Consider the following 24,922-nt stretch of genomic DNA (forward strand, 5'->3'; position numbering starts at 1 on the left):
AGGCAGGAAGGCAGGAAGGCAGGCAAGGCAAGGCAAGGAAGGAAATGGAAGAGAGAGAAGGGGAGGAGAGAAGAGGGAAGAGGAGGGGGAGGGGAAGGAGATCAAGGGGCAGGGAGGGAAGGGGCAGGAGGTTAGTCAAGTCTTGTTTACTGTTGTCAAGAAATTATAATCTATCACTTAAATTTAAATTGTAAGGAAACTTACAAATCATAAGATCATAGATTTGGAGCTAACAGTATCCTTTGCAATAACCTAGTGCAACCCCTTCATTTTATAGATGAGGAAATTGAGGTTCAGGAAAGATAGTCTCATTACCCAAAGTCACCCAAGTAGTAAATAGAGAGTCATGGTTTGGAACAGGAGTCTTTGACTCCAAATATATTACTCCTTCTTACTTTTGACTTATTCTACCTTACCCCTTTACCCAATTTACAGATGGGGAAAATGTGACCCAAAGAGCAAATTATTTATATAAGATCATGTAGTAGTAGTAGTAGAGCTAAGAATCTATTTTTTTCTGTCTTTAAATAGAGTTCTGTCCACTGGACCAGAGTTTAATCAACATCCCTAATCACAGAAGACTCACATTCTAAAAGGAGAAATGGAGGGAGAGAGGGAGGAAGGCAAACAGGAAGGCAGGAAGGCAGGAAGGCAGGAAGGCAGGCAGGCAGGCAGGCAGGCAGGCAGGCAGGAAGGGAGGGAGGGAGGGCGGGAGGCAGGCAGGGAGAGAGGGAGAGAAGGTATCCTTTATACATTTTGTTTGTATATAGTTGTTGCATGTTGTCTCTCCCATTACGAAGTAGGCTCCTTGTAGGCAGGGATTGTCTTTGTCTTTATTTGTGTCCCTAGCATTTAGCACATAGTACATGACACATAATAGGTGCTTAAAAAATTCTTGGTAGCTTAACAGTGTAACCTGATTTGAGATAGATCTCAGAGTAGTTCAGGGACCTTGGTTGCTCCCTCTCCCATTTTCCTTAAAAATAAAAAAAAAAAATTTCCATAATCCTTCTTTCCCAAAATGAGTAGGAGGAGAAGATTTTGAAAAGGACAACATTGGTATGCCAACTGAGAAAAGGCTAGAAGTGATTCTACTGTTTGCTGTGTGTGTGTGTGTGTGTGTGTGTGTCCTTTCAGATAGAGAAAGTTTTGTAGAACACAGATTCTGTGGTTTAGGAGAGAGATATCTCAACAGATGTGGAGAATCAGTAAAGGCATATCAGTGGGAATTGCAGGAGAAAATGAAGAGGAGAAAGAACATTTGATCAAGGCAGATGGAAAACAAAGAGACAACGGAGATAGAGGATTTCTAAGTTTAGAAATGAGGAGGCCATACCTAACACAGTCATTGAAACGTAATTAAACTTGAAAGTCTCCCATTCCCAGAGTAAATCACGTCCATTCTGCCCTCTGGATTGCTAAACTACATTCAGACATTTCTGCTACCTGAAAAGCTTGCTTTCTAGCTAAACATCAATTTCATTTTCCCCATGCCTGGGTTTATTTGAACCATTTCAGTGATAGAGTCTTTCCATCACATCAAGCTTAAGAATGTAATATGTATTGCTAGTGATTCTATTTGTACTGTCTTTTTTTGAGCATTCACTTCTATCTCCCATTTAATTTCTTCTTGCAGTACAACAGGAATCTTAAACTCTTGATTTTCTCTCACTGAATGCTTTGTTAGCTTCTCCCACTCAAGGCTATAAGCTTTTCATTCTTTTGATTCTTTTCTATTTCTCCATTGATTTTCTTCATCATAATGTCTACACATCAGTGTTCCAGTCATGACAATCATATGAATGGGGTCTTGGGAATGGTAAGCACATATTTTCTCCCAACACTTATGAAGCAAAGTACTATAAACTGCTCGATTCACACATAATCTTGAAGGAGTGATAGCATTCAGATTTAAGCAAAAAAAAATAGTGTTAATGGTTTTTTAAAAGATAACTTAAAGGGGCGGCCAGGTAGCACAGCAAGTAAGAGCATCAGCCCCAGTGTCAGGATTGCCTGGGGATCGAATCCCGGACTCAGATACTTAGCACCACACCTAGAAATAACTGGCTGTGTAACCTTGAGCAAGTTACTTAACCCCAATTGCTTTAAAAAAAAAAGATAAGTTAAAGCTTTTAAAAAGATCCCCCAAATTGCGAACTGTATTAGGCATGTTAAATGTGCATCTACACAATGTCTAATAGATACTTGGAAATTAATTACAGTGGAAAATTCTAATTTATTTAGACGAAATAAATTTATAAGTGATCACATTCTGATATTTTAAAGCACAAAATGAGAGTTAACTGGGAAAAACACATACCAAACATAGTTTACAGTGATAATATTAGTTCCTCTCCATTGTGTAATTGTTAATTGTTCAATCACATCTGAGTCTTTGTGAACTTGTAAGGGGTTTTCTTGACAAAGATACTGAAGCTGTTTGCCATTTCCTTCATCAGTGGATTATGCCAAACAAGGAATAAGTGTCTTACCCAGGGTCACACAGCTAGTGCATAGATGAGGTTTAAATTGAACTCAGGCCTCCCTGATTCCAGACCCAGCACTCTAGCCACTGAGCCACATAGTTGTGTGTGTATGTGTATGTTTGTGTATATACACATGTATGTATGTAAATGTATATGTATGTGGATATATGTATATACATATTTATAGGCTATATTATATGCACATATAGATATACTACATAATAGTATTTGTTAAAGTAATAAATTGATTATAAGTTCATTTTTGAGTATTTGTAACATCACAACCAAACTACTTCATTTTCACTTGTAAGGTTTTTTGTTTGTTTCATCACCAAAATAAACCATTACCAACGTTTTTTTCTAAATTTGGTAGAGTTTCATCCTACTTAATGGTAGACCATGTCATGAACATGTTTATCCATTCTCCCTTTAAATATTCATCATATAAATGTTAATTAATTTTATAAGCATTGTCATCTTTCAATAGGAAGGAGAAGTATAAGTGTGAACTCTGGATCACAGAATCTCATTACCTATACACATGGACATCAAATGTGCTATTATCTTGGAGGCCACAGCATGAAGTATTTTGGGAAATAATCCTAGTCTTGTGCCCAATGGTATGGATCCCTACAGTCATTTATACAAGATTTCTAAAGTATATCTGTCTACTCCAGAAGGCTGTGAAAAAAAATTGCTAACAGCTTTTTTTAAAACACCCCCCAAAATCCCACTTCTCTATAGCTGAAAAACAGGCCAAACTTGATAAGTAGCTTGTATTACTCATGCTGGAATAAAGTATTTGGACTGCAAGAAAGCTTTAAAAGACTAACTAGTAAGAGGCCATTTTGAGTCAGACCTATAGCTGCGTTGAACACATAATATAGATACTGGGATTCTTGGAAGTTTATAAATCTTGACACAAAAGCCTTTTTATAAGGGAATGGCTCTTTGGTATGATTCATCATCCATCACTATTGCTATTATGTTTATTCTCGTCTGCATAAATTCTTCCATTCCCTCAGTAGGATCTGATTGCTGTCTCAGAAATTTAACCTACCTTCTGTAGGCACCAAAAATGATAAAAAGTACATTCCTGGAATAAACAGGCTTTAAAGTCTTAACACAACGACATTTAGAAGTTCCTCCTGGATGTTAATTCTCTGGAATCTTTATGCAAGAAACACAAGGAACAACTTGTCTTATGTATACCCTCCCACAGCTTGCTATCATTCCCATAGGGCAATTGACAAAGACTATCAAATGATAGGATTCACTTAAAGTCTGGTAAAACTCCTATACAAACTTCAAGGACCAAGAACAAGGAAATGTAAAATCCAAAACAACAACAAAATAAAAATAATAAAAATAAAAATCCTGGCCACTTGACAAGCAAAGATCTATATAGTTTGTTCCCATATCTTTAAAGCAAAAGGGATAAAGGCTATGAATTAAGAATAGTTCTGTGGTCTTTAAGCTAAATAGCCTCCTTTTATATACTATACAATTTATTAAAAGCAGCAATCCCACACAGAATAAAATGCTGATGAGCCAAACTTCAGCTGACTGAATGTCCTGGTCGATTTATATTTAAACCTAGCCTCAGCCATTCAGACATCTATGGAAGTGGTACCCCTTTAAGGCAAATGGACTTAAAAAGCTGAGGAATAAGCATAGTTTTTCCCTTGATAACTGTGGCAATAGTTCTACCTGATCCTACTTCAGAAGGTTCCAGATGTTCCCCTAAATAAGACTTCCTATAAGTAAATGCAAGCTCCAGAGAATATCAAAAACATGCATTCAGGACCCCATGGCTGCATGTGAAAAAAAGATTCATTGGCCAAGTGAGTTCATTTTTTTTAATGAGCAGCTTTTAATGAAAGTGTGTTTCAAATATTTATAAATTTTTACAAATATGGATTCAGAGGAAGTAAATTTATCATGCAAATATACTTCCTTATAAAGACTTCTAAATTTAGAAATGTTTCTTTCAAAACAGATTTTGTGTTCTATTTTACTGAGTTCGGGCACTGTTGAAATAGAAATGGCAAACATGACTATGATTTTTCATCAGTCAGAAACTGTCACAAGAGGTTCTTAACTTTATTTGTGCCATAGACCCCTTTGGCAACCTGGTGAAACCTATGGACCCTTTCTCAGAATATTTTAAAATAACTGTGGGAAATGCTTTCAGTCAGAGCTTGGTAAAAATAAGAAATGTGATTTTTCTCATCCAAGTTCACTGATGTCCTGAAATCTACTCACCCATTCTTTGGGCATCTATGGACCCCAAGTTATGAACCCTGTCCTAAATCAATAACCTCGATAACAGGATTTACTACTGAATCAAGAGTGTACTACTAGACTGACCTAGTTTAAAAAGTCTGAACACAACACAACCACTCATCCACATAATTGTTCAAAATGTCTTAAATGTGCCCAGTAGGGAACATTTGCTGTCAAATTGTGAAAGGCAAAGAATGAAGCTGACAAAATTGATATCTGCTTTCCCAAATGTGTTACCAGTACCAGTTAGCATTAGAAGTAGAAGAGATAAGGGTAATCTGGGGAAGAGAAAAAAATAGGAAGCCTATGGGTGGGGACAACAGATATCTATTGTCTTACATTCTAATCAATTGATCAAGAAATATTTAATTATTCAGTCTGTCAAGTATTGTGCTAGGCATTTATGGTACAAGTAGAAGGAATGAAAAAATTCCTACTAATTCCAGTGGTTATTTTTGAAAGGCACAGTACTAATAATTCCATTTAAACACCATCTTTACAGATTAATTGCTTCCAAGGAAGAAAAAACAGATAAATTAGCAAAGATAGGTCACATTTACTATCCATGTAAATAAAAACCAGTGAAGTTCCCACCCCCAACCCATCAGTGCCTACTGTAGGCAAGAAACAGCATGACTTTTGTACATAAATTTAAGGGGAAAATATGAATATTGAAATAAATATTTCTGAATTAACTAGTAGCATTTGAATTAAAACAACTGAAAAATACATGGTGGATATCAACTAAGACAGATTGTCATTACTTGCATTCTCAAAATAAATTTAGATTCTGATTCTCACTTAACACCTTTCTAAAGCAAAAACTGAGACAGATAAGAGATATGCAATATATTCAAATCTGCATAGGCTTACAAATTTAAAAAAAAATCGGCTTCTGAGTAGGCTACCAACTATAAAAAATTGGCTAATACAAACATTTATTGACTTAGAATTGCTAGTAATTTAACTCATTATCAAACCCAATGGAACTTACCCAATATGTCAGTATAAAGCACTTGCTCTAGGTCCCCCAGCATGGTAAGTATCACATCCTCATCTAGATGTGCAGTCCCTTCACGCAGACAACTTTCCTCCTCATCTTCTGTCCAGCTTTTGCTGCTACTGTTGAGCTTAGAAGAACCAAGGTCATCTTCGGACCTGCTACCTTCATCACTGTCTCCATCCAAGTCTTTTTGGGCAGACCAGATCTCTGGTCCCTTACCACGTGTCTTGCCATCAGTTGGCAGAAGACTTTCGAGGTTCCAGGCCCCTGAGCTGCCGGTGTGATAGAGCGACTGAACTGACCTAGAGAGAAATCGAGAAAGCTGGTTTTTCCCTTCAAAGTGTGACTCTCTCTGGCTGGCCCTCGCAGCATTTCCAAACCAATTTGATTTGCGCACATTGGGTTTCTTCTCACTTTCACTGGTGAAGGAAAGATTGGTCAGTGACTTTTGCTTCTGAAGACAGGCTCCACTTCTCATATGCTTGCCCTTAAACACGGAGAGTTCAGCTGGCCGGTGCATGTTACCTCCAATATCTTTCTTCACCTTCTTTAATTAAAATTCATATTATATTATCTCCAGTTACTGAAATTCTAACTGACCTTTCATGTTCTGATCAGCACGTGCTATATAGACAGCTCGCATTTGTAATAAAAACCAAGGCTCTGGGTTTTACATTCGATGCCACAAATAAAACCAGCCACGAAGTCCTTTGCCCACATTTATTCTGCTTTCTGGGCTCACCCACTTCCTTGCTTTAAAATCCGTCGGCAGTACTTACAACCATTTTGGCTGGGATTTCTCAGAAGCAGAAGGGAGTTGATCAAACACCATGACCCAACATAAAAGTAATCTTCTTCCCCTTCTTTATCCAATCACTGGTCTGCTTCCAACGCCAGGCCCACATTTCCTTCTCTAGCTTCTGCCTTCTAGACTGCACTGTAGTAGACTCCAAGTCATGACTGCTGCTTTTTTTATTATTATTTTTTTAAATTCTCATCAGCTGAAGATAGAGCCGGGTCCACACTGCTTGACTCTAGATAAGCTGACACAGTGCTGTGAAGTCCAGCCCCCACGTCAGAGCTCAATAAGAGCTGAAATTAACCACGGAAGCAACCAACCGCTCTGCACAAGGCTGCCTGCATTTTAGTATTCAACCTGCATTTCCAGATCTATGACTCTTCCTTGCTACTGCAGTGGATGCTGCTACTGGCTGCCATGGCAGCAAGCATCCTGGTAAATTAAAAAAGAGAAAGCGGAAGGTGCTGTCCAGTTTGGAATGCCACAGGTTTCAAAGCACGACAGAGCCTGTAGGAGATGCGCTAATATTAACCCTGCTGAAAAAGGAGACGGCCAGCACACCGCCCCCCCCCCTTCCCCCCAAGCCCCAGCACTCCCCTCACACTCCACACACACACATCCAGACCCTAAGAGAAGAATGACAGAGCAATTCCCTGGAGCTGCCGGCAGCTGAAGCAAGCAGGTCTGCCTCCTCAGTGTTGGGGTTGGTGCGGTAGGAGCACAAATAAAATCTGAGATGGTAAGAAACTAAAACACCGACAACACTCTCCACCTGCTGACAGATACCGCTTTAAAGGGAAATGCACCACTTTTTTTTTAAAAGAGCAAATCCAAATACTTGTTCTGAAGCAATTTAGAATCTACCAATCTACCATTCAAGAAGAAAAATAAAGTAAAAGACATCATTCTACCTTCTGGGGAAAAGGGTGTGTGTGGGGTGCTACTTTTTTTTTTTTTTTAAGTCCTGACTTTATCCCAAAGCAAAATAATTTCACATCCACAGTCAAGTTCTGGGTAGTATAAATGATGCTATTAAAATAGAAATATCACAAATATGACTTTTAGAATTTAGCATTTCTCCAGGGAAGAATAGAGAAGGGAGATAAACACTTTCTACAAACATAGAAATAATCATTAAAAAAAAAAAGATGTTTTAAAAAGACTCACGCTTCTTATGTTCCCTGAAACAGTACTAATAATCAAGACCTGAGGGAAACTTTTGAACTCAAACATCAGAGACAGTATAAACACTGGGTTATATGTTCACCCTGACAGCTAATTAAGAAGACAAGTGTTAAGGAGCAGTTTCTGGGTATCCTCTGTCTAATAGAATGTCTTCTTGGTATAAAAAGGGAAGATGAGAAAGTACTTAAGCAGTTTTCTGGCCCCATTTTTTAGGTCACAATCGACTTTTAGCTCTAACTAGTAAAATGTGTTTGCTTCTTTTCTCCCACTTTCATGGTTGTATGCATGTTTATACACGCACGTATATATATATACACACATACATATATGCATACACACATACTCACAAAAACACAATCTCAAAGGAAAAAAAACTATCAGTTTAGACTTTGCATTTCTACCAAACTCTATTAAATGTGATTTTCAAGCATTCTAAAAAGTTTATTAAGCATCCTACATCCTTTCAAAGCAGAAATATAACTAGATCAGACAAGCAACAATTTTTATTAATCATCTATTATTTGCCAGGTACCGAGTGCACTAAGTGCCAAGCATATAGTCCTTCTCCTCAATGATCTTTATTCTATTGATGGGGAAAATAAATGTTACCAATATAACTATATGCATAAAGAATCCAGGGGAGGGGTGGGGGGAGGGGGAGCTAGGTAGCAAAATGAATAGAGCACCAGCCCTGAAGTTAGGAGGACCTGAGTTCAAATATCTGTCCTCAGACATTTAACACCTACTGGCAGTGTGACCTTGGGCAAGTCAACCCCAATTGTCTTGCCTTTCTTGCTCTAAAAGAAAAAAAAAAGAAACAAGACAAAAACAGAAACAAATGAACAAAAAGGAATATGTTACTCCCCCCCAAATGGCAGGGAAATTTCAGAGAAGTGGCATGACAAACTGGGGACTTAGGTAGAAGATGGCATTTGAATTTATCATTTAAAGAAAGTAGGGATTCTAAAAAAATGGAGAGGAGGAAGTAATACATTCTGCTCACAGAAGAGCCTAAGCAGAAAGACAGACACAGGAAATGAGATGTCCATTTTAGAGGTGGACAATAGGCTTTAGCTAGGTTACCCAAGGACAACAGATAGTAGGCACAGGCCAGCCTGTGTGACAGAGTTCTGCAAAGGAACTTTGGATCCTGGTCATAATACTTTGCTATCTCAGTAAAGGTGTGGTGGTTTTACTCATCTTGCTGCTCATTTGACTGTATGAAGGAGGCTGAACAGTAGGGCACAAAACCACTAGAAGTTTGTCACATCCTGTGATAAACCTTTGAAATTTTTTTGGCATCAACATTTTCCTTCTTTGTAAATTTTTAAAAAATTTTTATTGGGGCAGCTAGTTGGTGCAGTGAACAGAGCACCTGCCCTGGAGTCAGGAGGACCTGAGTTGTCATTTAACCCCAATTGCCCTGACTTCCCCCCTCCAAAAAGAACAAAGACAATTATTTATTTTATTTTTAATTGACGGGATAAAATAAGCATTTTCACAATAAATTTAACTTAAAAATGACTTCACATTCCTTCTTTATAAATTATACAGTAAAACATAGGATAATTAGGCAACTTCAAGTAAAAAAAACAGTTTATTTTATCATATAGGTCAATACTTCAGTAGATAATATACAATTTTATCCATATCATTCCAAAAGTGTAGGAGGGAAACATGCGTTTATTAAGTACCTGCTTCCAATCAGGCACCATGCTAGGTGCTTTACAAATCTTGACTCATTTGATCCTCACAACAACCCTGGTAGGAAGATATTATCCCCATTTTACAGTAGAGGAAACTGAGGCAGAAAGCAGTTAAGAGACTTGCCAATGGTCACACAGCTAGTAAATGTCTGATAGCAGACAGAAGATTTTTATTCATCTACTTCCATTGATGCTCCATAGAGCATATATAAGACTTTTCAGGGGCTTCCTTCAGTCTTTTTACCTTCCAGGAAGACCAAGGGAGCTCTTTGCTGCCCCCCACCCCTACTACTGCTACATTACACAGTTCACATCTTAATCAAAAGCTATATACACTTTCAATGTCAGATAGTAGGGATTAGGCAATGACAAAAACTTTGAAATAAAGTTGCAGAGAAGCTGTTAGCCTTCCTTGGTAGAGGGGACTGAATTACTTGTAGTTTCCTAAATCAATAAAATATTTTGTCTGGACTCTCCTTCCATTTCCTTCCACCCCCATCAACTTCTCTCTTTCCCGAAGCTCTGTCTCACTTTATGTCCATGTCTGTCTCTCTCTCTCTATATATATATAGTTTAAATATCATACTTATATAATGAATGGTTTTATATATGTTTGTTTTGATTGGATGATTTTATATGTATTCTGTATAGACTTACACATGTTTTTTATTGTTTTCACTATTAGGATGGTGACTCTTTGAGAGTAGAGATATTTTCATTCTTTATATGTGTCTCCCTTGCATCAAGCCCAGAGCCTGACAGAGGACAGACATTTAAAAAATTCTGCTTGATTAAGTGATTTGCTAGCCATATTTAAAACTATTTTTTTTCAAATTTAGGCCTAGGACAATAGTCTTCCTCTATCTTTATGAGAGGGGCACTCACCCATCTTAAATATGGCTGCAATGAGTATACATACAAAATCACAAAGCTTCTGGCCTGGTGGTGGTGTCAGAAAGAGTTCACATCAAGCAGTTCTTTCATCATGCATTTACTCAAAGTGAGAGAGGAGAATTGGGGAGGGGAGGTAGCAGTGCATACTACAGGCACAATTAAACTATTTCAATGTAGGCATGGGTATTTTTCCTTTACTATCTACCCTGACACTCTCTCATTTGCCTAATAAATGGATCATAATGAGTGAAAGACCGTTGTTTCCAAAGGGGAGAATTGTATCCATCTAACACTTTAATATTAAATATTCCACTGTTTACACTGACCTCAAGTTAAAGTATCACAGAAAGTCTAGGCATTGTAGCATGATCTGAAGATCAGTGTGCTTAGACTGTAGGAAGAACACAACACAAATCAGTATTGAGCAATTTTTGAAACAGATGAATGCAAATGTGAAAGAGTAGGGGGGATATTTTGAATTATTGACCTTTTTTTGAACAATCAAGGGAAAAAAATAGCCAATGAGCCATTTCCAGATGTCTCAAATTAGTCATACCTACTTATCACTTAAAGTGAGCCCAAAGTCCTCTGAATTCAAAACATAAATTTATGATTATCTCTTATTTGAATCTAAGTTACCTTTCTTAAAGTGATTTCTTGGCCAAGGAACCCTGTTTAAATAGTATTTATTTATGAAATGTCAGGACCATGGATGTTGGATCCATGTCAACATTCTGAAGTTGAATATAAGGTCTAGATAAATGTTAAACAATATTGTTGAGTAAATATTAAAGGTATAAGTAATGTCTAATAACATACATTCAAAAGAAGGCAATGCAGTATGGGAAAGAAATCTGAAAAAATAACCTTTTAATGGACTGAACACACTTTTAGAAGTCTACTTTTTTGTACTTAGAAGGATCTTTCAGTCTTGATATAAGGAGACAGATTCTCACAGGTTAAACTTTCTTGATGGCAATGGTTATGGGAATAAATATGCTGAGAAAATAAAATATGCCCTGTAATCAGTTAATTTTGTTATAAGTAGAAGGATGAACAGAAATCTTCAAGGTAGATTAGGCCCTGAACATATTTTCAAAAGTATTTTAAAGGGATTTTCTATTAAATATTTTTATAACATTTTATATGATTGAAATAACAATATACAACTCAATCCAATCAATTTTTCTTCAGTCCTTTTTCAGTCATGTCCAACTCTTAATATCTCCATTTGGAGTTTTCTTGGCAAAGATACTTGAGTGTTTTGCCATTTGTTTATTTAACAGATGAGGAAACTGAGGCAAACAGGGTTAAGTGATTTAGCCTGGGGTCACACAGCTAGACAGTCTCTGAGGCCAGATTTGAAATTAGGAAGGAAAGCCTTTCTAACTCCAGGCATTCTATCCATTGTATGACTTAACTGCTCGCAACCAGTAACAGAGAAGGTAAATAATTTGTGGGGCATTCTTACACTGGAATAAACTAATGCAATTAAGACTAAAAAGTAAGATAAATACATATAAAGAGTTTTATGAAATTCTGCCTCTGATGTAGACTATTTCAGCAAATAACGACCTTAGGAAAATGGCTTAATTTTCCTGGTCCTTAGTTTCCTCATCTGTAAAATTCAGGGTTTGAACTAAGTAGATCATAAAGATGCTTCCTGCTCCCAGAAATATAAAGTGAAAAATAAAAATGGAAAAATGGAGTATACATGAACTATGATCATATAAGTGAAAATGCATAAGAATGAATAGAGAGAGAATCCTGATGGACATTGAATGATTAAAGAGTGTTATGGTTTTTTAGTGTTTACACTAGTTTAAATGTAAACAGTCAATACTATCTCTTCCATGAAATTATTTTAAAATTATTTTGCATATTGCTATATTCATGAATGTGAGTTCCTCAATAGAACAAGTTTGACCATGTCATCTACTCCTATTCAATCACCTCCATTGGCTCCCTATGATGTCTACGATCATATATAAAACAATCCATTTGGCTTTTAAGATGCTTCATAACTCTTGACCTTTCCAACCTTCTTATACCTTATTTCCCTCCACTTACTCTGGGGATCCAGTGATCCTCTTTGCAATTCTTTGAATAAGATACTCCATCTCCTGAGTCCAGAAATTTACACTGGCTCTCCCCCATGCCTGGAATGCCCTCCCTCCTCATTTCTGTCTCCTGGAATTCCTTCAGGTCTCAGCTACTATTGTACCTTCTGCAAGAATCCTTTCCTGATTGGTCTTAATGCTAGTATCTTCCCTCAAGATTTTCTTCAATTTATCCTCTACCCACTTTGAAGATGCATTATTCACACTAATTGATAATTAGAATCTCTCCCTTTCCCCTTTCCTCTCTTCCTTTCCCCCCCCCTTCCTATATAAATTATATATGTATCTTTATATATGCAAAATGCATATATATATACACATATATAGACAGAAAGATTTTGTGGACACGGTTGTATGATTTTTTTTTCATGTTGTCTATTCCAATAGATTGTGAACTCCTTCAGGGTATGGACTCTTTTTACCCTTTTTTGTATCCTTAGAATTTAGTACAATGCTTGAGAGAGAGGTATAAGAGGAGGGAGAAGGGGGGGAAGAGGGAGATGGAGAGGGATGGGGAGAGAGAGCAGAGAGGGAGGGAGAGGGAAAGGGAAAGGGAGAAAGAGAGGGAGAGAGATAGAGTGCACCTATAGTTATTGACATTTTAGCCTCTTCCTATATACTTTCCAAATATGACTTCATCTACTACAAATTCATGGCATGTAAATTCAGCTGGACCTCGGCTCACAATCCTTCCCCTATTATCAATTTCCTATCTCATTCCCTACAATGATGGCTTGAAATAATTTCCTCTGCCCTAAAAGCCACAACTACACTCCCCAAATCCCATGCTAACATGAGAGCACTTTATCTACATCACAGAGGTCATCTAAAAAGATGTCTTCCAATTTTGCTTTGCAATATTTCTCAGTATCACATCCCACATTCTTCTATCAGATCTTAACCTTGTTGAGGGAAAACCCACTGTCAACACCTAGGTGCTGAATAAACATCCTCTGAATTTTCAGACGCAGAATGGGGTTATGGATAGAGGTACAGTCTGCCAAGGCAGGATGACTTGAGTTCCAATCCTGTCTCTGAAGACATATTGGCTATGCAACCCTGCGCAACTCCCAGAAATCTCTCAAAGACTCCAGCAGCAGGTGCTGCTCTGCAGTGAGAGACAGTTTTCCCTCCACAGGTGAAGTTATAGATCTAATAACAAAAAGGGAGGTGGCTGTTTTTAAATTGAATTATATTGAGGATCTCCTCCTTTCTCCCTGCAAAAGAATAGTTAAAATAACTCTTTACTAGGCCTAATTCCTTTCCCTTGACCCCTTTCCTCCTGTCTTCCTCCAAGAATATGCTCCAGCACTTCAAGTACTCATTTATTTATTTTTCCTTTCTCCCTCTCTTATTTTGAGTATCTCCCTCACCATGGTACCTTACCATCTGTTTTCAAACATGTTCATTTCTTCCTAGTGCTAAAAAACCAAACACTTCTAGACCCTTTAATCACCATTATACCTCCTGTTTGCCCTTCATTGCCACATTTCTTGAAAAAGTTGTCTGCTTCAGATATCTACTACCCAATCATCCATTACAGTCCAAATTTGTTAGTCTGGCCTCTACCCAACGTATTGTACAAAAATAGCTCTTTCAGAGTCACCAAATACAAAGAGTTCTTTGAAGAAAAACAAATGCTTTCCCATTCTTTAAAGGAACCGAGTCACTGGAATGATTGACCACTGCATTCTTCTGGAACCTCTCCTACATGTCTAAAATTTTATTTTGTTTTTTTCTGCCTAATTCTTTGAAACCTTGATCTCTCCCCAGTCTCTTAAGGTTCCATAAGATCTGTCTTTGGCCAGCTTTTCTTCTCCCTTTATGTTCTATCATCTGTTCATTATTCTGCAAAGAACTTTTTTTTTCAGTTTTGTCTCTGTATCCTCAAGTAATGGCACATAACAGGTATTTAATAAAAACTAATAGACTGATTCATATTGTTCCCTCACAATCACTTCAATGTTGATAGTTTCCGAATCTGTATGGACAGCCACAGGCTTGATTCTGAGCTCAAGGCTTAATTTCCAACTGTCTAAAGGGCATTTTCACCTGAATGTCTCCCAGTGGGCCATTCCCAGATCTACCAACCTCAAATTGAACACATCTTCTTTCTTCCTTTCTTTTTTCTCTCTTCCTTCCTTCCTTCCTTCCTTCCTTCCTTCCTTCCTTCCTTCCTTCCTTCCTTCCTTCCTTCCTTCCTTCCTTCCTTCCTTCCTTCCTTCTTTCCTTCCTTCCTTCCTTCCTTTTTCTTTCTTTATTTTTCTTTTTATCATCTATCTCTTTATATATATAACCAAAATATGAATTTGAATGCTATGTAATTATAAAGACCATCCTTGGTCAAACTGAAGAGTTGAAAATATAAACCCCTCTTCCTTAAAAATGTAGGGAACTATGGGTGTGAAATATCATGTATAGGCACAGTGTCTATTGGTTTTTTTGAATTGTTAATTTTCTTTCTTAAAAATGTTTGCTATAAAGGATGGATAGCTGTGGAGGGGAGGAAAGTGACATATGTCTATATCTAATCTATATCTATTTATATAAAGAGATATAGATATATAAAGAGAGAGACAAAGGTGATATAAAATAAAATATATCATATTAAAAGGTTAAAAATTATATTAGACCCTTCCAGCCCTCATAAAAATATTTTCTTTCAGAGTCTCATTTCATAATAATTTACCTATTCTTTTTCTTCAAGTGATGCATAAAAATATTCTTCCTTCAAATTTAGATCATATTAGACCATGTTACACAGAACCAATATACTTTTCCTTAGTCATTCAAAGCTTGAGAGAACATGACCACTTTTACCCAAACTTCTCTTCCCCTCTAGATCACTAACTTGTCCTTTGTTATTAACAATCAAATCCAGTTCCCCTCTTTGCTTCTCCTATGTCTCCAAGTGATAAAATTATCATCAAGGCAAGTCTACAATTCACCAGTCACTTGGCTTTTATCAGAATTAGACCTCTTGCAGAGGCTTAGATGTCTGAAGAGTCCTCTGTAACTACTCACTCAACTATCTCTGTGCCAGTCTTATGATCTATATTAGGAAATAAGTGTTTGTATCCTCTCTCTGGCCATGTAGCCTATTAGAATAACTTCAGAGCATTTTCTTTTTGTTCCTCTTTCCTTTTTGCCTCTAACTTATTCTCTACCCATTTCACTCAGGTTCATGGATTCCAGTGTAATTTTATATCATTTGGAAATACAGATATACTCCTGCATCTTTTACTAGATATTTGTTCTAAGTCAGTCAGTCAGTCTCTGTCTCTCTCTCTCTGTTTCTCTCTCTCTCTCTGTCTCTCTCTCTCTCTATATATATATATATATATACATACACGCACATACACAAATACATATAACACACATTATAGGTATGCATGTGTAGGTGCATGTGTATCACCTGCTGCCATACTATACCAATTCCCCAATCCACATGATTTCATATTTATCTTCTCATGCTAAAATGTCAAATGTACTTTGTGTTCATTAGTGGGTTTTTTTTTCTGTTTACTGGTAACTGGGATCATAAGTATTATTCCAAAGCCTTTTTCTATTATTATTTCCTCCTGAGCCTATTCCTTTATTGTAATTCTTATTTTATGGCTATTTTGTAATTTTATTTATGATATTCGATACCACCTCAGACTCAGATGTTTTCCAGCTATCCTTTTGTTATCTGTTATGATATATGTGCACATGCGCATGCACATGCATGCATCTGAACATAAATACATATATTGTATACATGTGTGCATGTACTGATTATAAGCATTTTCCAAGCATAGAGCTTGATTTGTAACTTGTTTGATCATTAGGAAAAAAGAACATCATTCTTCCCTAGTACAATGGCATAAGAGGATTCCAGTGCCCATTAAGGAATGCCTCTCAGTAACTATTGTAGTCCTTTTGCCTGAATTTAAACAGGCTAGTTTTAAAGAAGAGGAGAAGGAATTAGTTTGTCAGCTAAGTCTCAGAATACTTTAGCATTTCTGAATTTATTCATTCTTTTCTTTCTCATGTTTATCTATTCCAACCTGAAATGGAAGAGAAATTCCCCATTTTTCTGCCTAAAAATTTTAGGCATGCTGGGGAAAAAAAAAGATAACTATGCTTTTGGGCAACTATTATAAAGTTTTATGCAATTTTTTCACTTTCAGCCTTCTCTCTATTTAGTTAACAGGAGAATATAGTCAACCTTCAAACTCTAACAGTATGACAAATTAAACAGAATTAAGAATTGAATTAAAAAAAATGAATACTTATTTTCTCAAGCTTAAGTTCCCATCATACTGTATATAATAGGCCACATTTACATAGTAATTTAAGATTTCACAAAATGTTTTCCCCAAAAGCACCATATAAAGTAGGAACAAAAATCCTCTTTTTAAAAAGGAAGAAACTAGTGTTCAGAGACATTAAGTTATTTTCCTTTGATCACACAGCAGGTATGTATTAGAATCAATATCCAAATCCATAGCTTAAACTCTTTACATTATACAACTATGACTCTTTCCATATATGCCTGACAACCAAAATCACCCCAAGGGATGTGTTATAACTGATTCATACTGGCTTGTGAGAGACAATTTTTAAATTGTCCATGTCAGCATTCAGATGCTGGAAATCAGTAAATGGTACAAATTAGGATTTATTTGTTGGTTGTCTAGATTTAAGAAAGTGATGGAAAATATTAATAATGCAAATTAAGGGGGTGGAGCCAAGATGGTTGAGTAGAAGCACAACCTTCCCTCAGCTCTGGCTTCCACCTTCCCCAATCCATGTAAAAAGGGGACTGTAAACAAACTTTGGAGCTGCAGAAACCACAAAATGACACAGAGAAGCTAACCTCCCACTGAGGACAGCCCAGCAGGCCTGCAGGAATCCAGCGCAGTGCTCTGGGAGCTAAGCCCAGACCCACTCCTAGGCTTTATCCCCAGGGTAGGCCTGACCAACCACCTGCCAGAGGTACTCCAGATCAGCAGTAGTGGCAGTTTCCAGATTTATCAACACAAAGATGCGAAGGACAAAGTGAGAGGCCAGTGTAATCTGGACTTTGGGACCAGTAAATGGGAATGCATGGCTTTTACCCCAAGGGCGAGAAGCTGCTGAGAAACCAGCAGAGCCAGCCAGTGCTACATGGCAGCTACAGCTCCTGGCCTGCAGAGTGTAGGGGGACCAAGCACCAGTCTGAGGGGTAGTCACTCCTGTTTTAACTTGCTTGGATATGGATTACAGTCTGGGGTGGAGGTCCTGGGGTGTGTGTCCAGCTTGCCAGAGCGTGTGGAGACCTCAGAGAGGGCACCCATATAATACCTCTGGCAACTGAGAAAACCCCAGCATTTGGGATGAAGGCTCCCCTGTCTCGTGGCAGAGTCCTACTGTGGCAAAATGAGCAGGCAAAGGAAACAAAGCAGACAGAGAATTCCAACATTACACTCCTATTTTTTGGACAAAAAGGAGCAAAGCATGGAACAGGAAGAAAACAGTGAAGTCAGAACTCCTGCACCAAAAACTTCAAAGGAAAATATAAGCTGGTTACAGGCCATAGAGGACCTTAAGAAGCAGATAAGAGAAGTGCAGGAAAAATTGGGAAGAGAAATGAGAACGATGCAAGAAAACTTTGAAGTGAGAGTCAACACTCTGACTGAGGAAAATAATACCTTAAAAAACAGACTGACTCAAATGGCAAAGGAGGCTCAAAAAGGCAATGAGGAGAAGAATGCCTTAAAAAGCCAAATTTGCCAGATGGAAAAAAAATCTCAAAAGCTCAATGAGGAGAATCATTGCTTCAGAATTAGATTGGAGCAAATGGAAGCTAATGACTTTATGAGAAATCAAGATGCTGTTAAACAGATCCAAACAAATGAAAGAATAGATGCAATGTGAAATATCTCATGGGAAAAACCACTGACCTGGAAAATAGATCGAGGAGAGATAATTTAAAAATTATTGGACCACCTGAAAGCCATGACTAAAGTAAGAACCTAGAAATCATCCCAAAGAAAACTGCCCTGATGTTTTAGTACCAGAGGACAAAATAGAGATTGAAAAAATCCACTGATCACCTCCTGAAAAAGATCCCAAAAAGAAAACTCCTAGGAATGTTATAGCCAGGTTCTGGAATTCCCACATTAAGGAGAGAATATTACAAGCAGCCAGGAATAAACAATTTGAGTATTGTGGAAACACAATCAGGATAACCCAGGATCTGGAAGCTTCTATACTGAGGTATCGAAGGTCTTGGAATATGATATTCCAGAGGTCAAAGGAGCTGGGATTAAAACCAAGAGTCACCTAGCCAGCAAAACTGAGTATCATGTTTCAGGGGAAAATATGGTCATTCCGTGGAATAGAGGACTTTCAAGCATTCTTGCTGAAAAAACCAGAGTTGAATAGAAAATTTGACATTCAGATTCAAGAAGCAAGAGAAGCATGAGAAGGTAAACAGGGAAAAGAAATCATAAGGAACTTATCAAAGTTGAACTATTAACATTCCTACATGGAAAAACAATCATTGCAACTTATGAAACTTTTCTCAGTAGTTCAAGGGATTAGAAATATATATATATATATAGGCATATATATGTACACACACATATATACACATAAACATATATACACATATGTGTATGTGTGTATATATGTTTACAGGTATACATAGATGGAGGGTGCAGGACTAATTTAACAGGAAGGGATGATACTTAAAAGGTGAAATTAAGAGGTGAAAGGAATATAATGAGAGGAGATGGGGAGAGACAGATTGGGGCAAACTATCTCATACAGAAGAGGCAAAGGAAAATGGTTACAATGGAGGGGAAGAATAGGAAGGCAAAAGGGAAGGAGTCAACCTTGTTCCCATTGAATTTGGCTTGAGGAGGGAGTGAAATACACACTAAATAGGGTATCTCACCCCCCAGGAGAGTTGGGGGGGAAGGGGGGATGATGGAAGGGAGGGCAGGCTGGGGGGAAGGGAAGTTGGAAGCACCCACTTTTGAAAAGGGACAGGATCAAAGTAGAGAATGGAACAAGTGGGAGGTAGGATAGGAAGGAGGGAAATATCGTCAGTCTTTTACAATATATCTACTATGTTTTTGTTTTGCATTAGCCACACATGTACAACCTATATCGAACTGCTTATCTTCCCAGTAAGGGTGGGTGACAAGGAAGGAAGGGAATGAATCTGAAATTGAAAGTTTTAAAATCAAATATTCAAATATATATATATATATATATATGTGTGTGTGTGTGTGTGTGTATACTATTATTAATACCATCTTACATGTAATTGGGAAATAAGATATACAGGCACTGAGGCATAGAGATCCACTGGAAAATTCAAAAGGGGCATGGGAGAAAATATGAGAGAGAGCAGATTGGAGGAGGGGATATCCTGTGGGACTGCTATTTTGTGGTGGTGGGTAGGGGAAAAACGGGGAGAAAATGTGTAACTCAAAATCTGGCAGAAACGAATGATGTAAATCAGAAGTTAATAAAGCATTTTAAAAAAATAATGCAAATTAAATTAAAAGTCTTCTGTGTTTATACATATACATGAAAATGCATATATATGTATATGGTATATGTATGGCTATATATATGCCAAACACATCTCTGTGTATAAAATTATATGTGCTTTTACACATGTGTATGTAAGTATGTGTGTAGACACATATGCATGTGTGTGTACTGTATATACATGTATGAACATGTGTTTGTATGTATGCTGGTACCAGCACACCTCTAACTGTTCCTCTCAACAAAAATAACAAATATAATTTCAAAACATGCTATCTTGTACTATCAACCCATTTTCTTCCTTAGACTCATATATTCTAAAGCAATATGAGAATGATAATTTGATACAGTAACCATTATATGTTTATAAACAGAAACATTCAAAATGTGACAGATTCATTTTTATACCTTTGGTTGTACATTATTCAAATATAAACTCTGAATTCTCATGGTGAAACAGGTCTCTCTCTTTTGCTTAAAATGATTGCCAGAAAACTTTAGTTTATCCATATTGAGGAAGAAAAAAGGGAAATAACTCTATCTTGCCTCAGGGGTGAAAATGAGTCAGAAAAAATTCAGTATTCCTAAGTTTGAGGCAGTGTACATACTTTCAAGTTTCACTGAATCAGAGCTACTCTTTTATGGAAAAGCAGCTTTCCTTCTAATTTGCAGACTGCTCAGTGCCACACCATATTTCCTGACATAGAACTCAATGACTCTTGAACATAAATGACACAATTAGCTTCATCGACCACGAGGAAACAAGATTGGGTGTGAACCCAGATGATACTCTACAGCAAAGGTGTCAAAGATGCCACCAAGAGGCCACATGAGGATCATAACATCCTCAAGTGATGTCAAACCAGATTAAACTGCAATTGGGAAATATTTAACCAAATAAATAAAAATACAATAAAATATAAATAATATGACATTAAAAAAAAGTTGATCTATGACTGAGTAGAACAGATTCGCAAAGGGATTTTAAATGCCCTCTACCGCACCTGATTTTACAGGCAACAAATCTGAGGCATGGAAGGATTAATTATAATATTGGTAGCCATTTCTGGGTGGGGGGAGGAATGAAAAAAAAAGGGAAAAACAGAAATTTATATGATATCTTTATTATATATTGAAAAGGAATAGCAAGTTGAAAATAATAAATTTTTAGTTTTCATGCGCAATCATCTTTTTATTATACTTTGTTATGGAAAGGATTGTTTTTTCTGTAAATGAAAAAGAAAATGAATTTTAAAAAAGAAAAATAATATTAACTGGCTTGCAGACTTGTACAAGGTCAAACTAGGAACAAGTGGCAGAGCCAGGATTTACCTCAGTCTCCAAATCCAGTACTCTTTTCATACTTTCATGGTAAAATGGAAAGATCATCAGCACTGAAATCAGACAGTTTTAGTTTCAATCTCCCTCACTTACTTCCTTCTTATGTGATCTTTGGTTAATCCCTTGACGACTCTGGGTCTCAGTGTCCTTATTTATAAACTGTGGCATTTGAACCACAGAATCCCCTAATCCTCTATATGTTTCATCATTGCCATGTATATGTGACTTTCATACCCCAACCTGAGTTTCTCTAGTCTCAGATTCATTAATTTTCTAACAGCTTCCCAATTAGGGATATTTCAGTTTCTTCTGACAGCATTCAATTTGCCTAAAGTGAGTCATTTCTTGAAACCCTAGCTCCTGAAAGTTCCATTCACTCCAGGAGGACAAAGGTGATTTCTTAATCAAACCAGTAGAGGCAGCTCAAAGAATCTGCTTCAAAAGTGGTCCATGTTACCATCTTTCTTTCCCCTCTAAAACCACCATCTAGGATGATTAGGGGTCCAAATACCATTAAGCCTTCTTTAAGTGAACACTGCATGATTGAGATAAAGATAAATTACAACACACAAACACAAATAAAATCACCCCTCCCCCCACCTCCCACACACACACCCATTCTGAAAGTTGGTCTCTCCATAAGTTATTAAACTTACCAGATATCTCCTCTAGGCACTGTTTGGCAGTCTTACTATATGATAAATCCATTTTAGTAGGACTCGTGCAGGATTCCACAGGGGGTATAGAGGTACCTTCATTGTCTGCGTGTGTTCTGAAAACAATAAAGAAGACAAGTTCAATCTAAGTACCAACTATAGGCATCACTGGCAGATGAGGACTTGCTTTTCTAACACAAAGAATAAATACCTGAAAGTTCTCAAACAAAGAGTAAAGAGGTCCTTTATAGTCAGAACCTTCTGGAGAAGGGTTCCTCTTAAAAGAATTTGAACACTTTACCTATTTAAAGACAAACATATACTAAGATTAAGATTTTTCATTTCATGAACACTTAGAGTGCAAGAATTTAGCATGTTTAGCTCCAAAGGTGTAGTAAATGCAGTATGTCTTAGACATTTATCACCTTCAAAGCTCTGACAGAAGAAATTAATAATGATAGAGTTGGAATTCTCCTTACCTATTGTTTTAATGAAAAATAGCCAAGTAGAGGATACTATTACATAACTTTTTTAGAGGCATCTTGCAAAAATGCTTTCTAAAAAGACAAATAGAAGCATTGAGACTCTCTATTTAAGTTCTTTTTCTTTTTAAAAAACAAATTCTTTTATGAAATTCAGTTCTTCATTTCTCACCATTGAGTTAGTAGCTCTTTTTCTGATGGATTCCTCCAGCCATGGTTTATGGAGAAGGAAGAAGCAAATTATGATAAAAACATTCACAGAAGATATCTCCCCAGGAGAGTATTTATCATGTGTAATTTTTGAAAATACATTTTATTTATTTATAAATAAATCCAACATTTGTTAAAATAAACATTGTGCCTCTCATGAAACTACAGAAAACAGTTATCATGTACTCAGCAGAGGGCCATAATAAAAAGTAAAAATGCTCAAAAATGGCCATCCTCACAACTCTTCTTTTCTCACTCTGTGCCATATAGTTCTAAGTCTTATATGTCTAACACTGAAGAAAATCACTCTACGCAAGGCAATGCATCATACACACACATATACACATATGTATATATTATATATAATAAATATTATATATATATAATATATACATATATATTCATCTTCACTCATATGTTGTTGTGTTTGGGATTACAGGAAATCTTCAAGCACAAATTCTCTGCAGAAACTCACTAACTGATCACTACCTTAAGCAATCTACCCCCAACATGATGGGTTTATTGATTTGGAGCTATGAGGAACCTTAAAGACTGAGTGGTTCTATAACCCCCTCATTTTACAGATGAGGAGATTGATATGCAGAGGTTAAGTAACCTGTCCAAAGCCATACAGACACAAATACCAAAGTCAAGATTGTGTTCAGGTCCTCTGACTCCAAAGAAAGTGCCCTTTTCATTTTACTCAAATGTCTCTCATTATATCACTACTCTGAAACCCCAAAACTCTGCTTCCCCACTTTTCCATCTACTTAATTTTTTCAAATACTTTTTTTTACTTTGCATACAGGTTTAGTGCTTTTGTTGCTATTTTTGAAATTTAAAAAACATGCTAAATGAAAGCATATATCTTTAAAAAATTATCGTACCCAGAACTTGGAATAATTGAGTCTCATCTGACAGTCCTAAAAACTAGAAAAAAGTCATATAAATTGAGAGAGATCCAAAAAAGGGACAATCCAGGCCAACAATATATTCTAATCCAATCCATAAAAGGCATAGTGCTAGGTGCTAGAGATGCCATACAAATCTGAAATTAGCCCTTGTTCACATGGAGCATGCATTCTAATAGATTCCGAATAGTATGTGGTGAATCCTGTCTTGGTCCTTCTCTGTCCTATTTTATTATCAAATAAACTAAAGAGTGAAGTATGTCAAAATTCACAGAAAAGTAGCAGTGTCAAGTCATGATTTTATGTCATTACTGTGGATCAAGGATGGGGAATTAATTTGTTACAGAATGATGACTTAGACTTCCAATTATAATGACACAGTTTGTCCTCAGGAAGAGATGAGGAAATGCACCTCACTTCTTCCTTTAAAGAAGTAGAGAATTAGAGAGTTGGAACATAAATTTAGAACACTAGATGTAATAGATTTTTTTGTTGAAGACTTTGTTGTTGTCCTTTCATTTTTATTCTTTGTTATAAAGGAGAGCTTCCTGGGGAGTGAAGTAGACAAAGTAAATATAAAAAAAAATGAAAGTGAGAGGGGCAGAGCCAAGTTGGCAGCATAGAAGCAGGAAAACTCCATGAGTTCCCCCCATAACCATCTCAAATACCTATAAAATATGATTCTAAACAAATTTTAGAGCTGCAGAACCCAAAAAGTGACAGAGAGAAACAAATCTCCCGCTGAAGGCAGCCCGGCAGGAAGGGTTCATCACAGCATGCTGGGAACCCATGGTTTTAGCTTCAGGGTGGTCCTGACCAGCAGTAGCTAGGGCAGACCACAGGAGAGTGGATCACCAGCAGCTGTGGTGGTTTCCACAAATATCAACCCATAAGTGGAAAAGATAAAGTAAAAGGTCAGTGTAGAACTCTGTTGGAACCGGGGGGTACAGAAGTGCAGTCTGACCTCTTCCCCCAGGGCAAGAAGCAGCAGAGGCACAGCAACCTTGCAGCTGCCTCCATGTGACTGCTTCAGAGCTCCCAGGCTGTAGATGGTAGCAGGGCCAAGCAGACATTCAGAGGGCAATTGCTCTTGCTTTAACATGCCTGGATCTGGATCATGTTCTTGGGTGGTGGTCCTGAGGTATGTGACCAGTAAGCCAGAGCATGTGGCAGCTGTAGACACATTGCCCTCCTAATAGCTCCAGCAGTTGCCAAAACCCCCGCTATCTGGGACAAAGCTCTCCCCTCTGGAAGTAGAGTTCTACTGTGGCAAAGAGTTTAAAAGTCAAGTAACTGAGTGGCAACATGAGCAT

The 24,922-nt window shown here is 37.2% G+C and overlaps 1 protein-coding gene across 2 annotated transcripts in view; it reads right to left on the bottom strand.

Moving 5' to 3' along the window:
• The window catches only part of NAV3 (neuron navigator 3), a 499,276-nt gene that overhangs the window by 225,787 nt on the left and 248,567 nt on the right, over positions 1-24,922 (bottom strand). For both annotated transcript variants that reach the window (XM_069094807.1, XM_069094808.1), the window contains exon 9: positions 22,007-22,122. In XM_069094807.1, coding sequence (XP_068950908.1) covers positions 22,007-22,122 — 116 coding nt within the window. The remainder of the gene's footprint in view (positions 1-22,006; positions 22,123-24,922) is intronic.

The sequence above is a fragment of the Petaurus breviceps genome, unplaced genomic scaffold (genome assembly GCF_028583685.1).
Source record: "Petaurus breviceps papuanus isolate PSGF00001 unplaced genomic scaffold, PetGlider_PUasm1.0 221, whole genome shotgun sequence".
In the NCBI taxonomy this organism is placed as follows: Eukaryota; Metazoa; Chordata; class Mammalia; order Diprotodontia; family Petauridae; genus Petaurus; species Petaurus breviceps.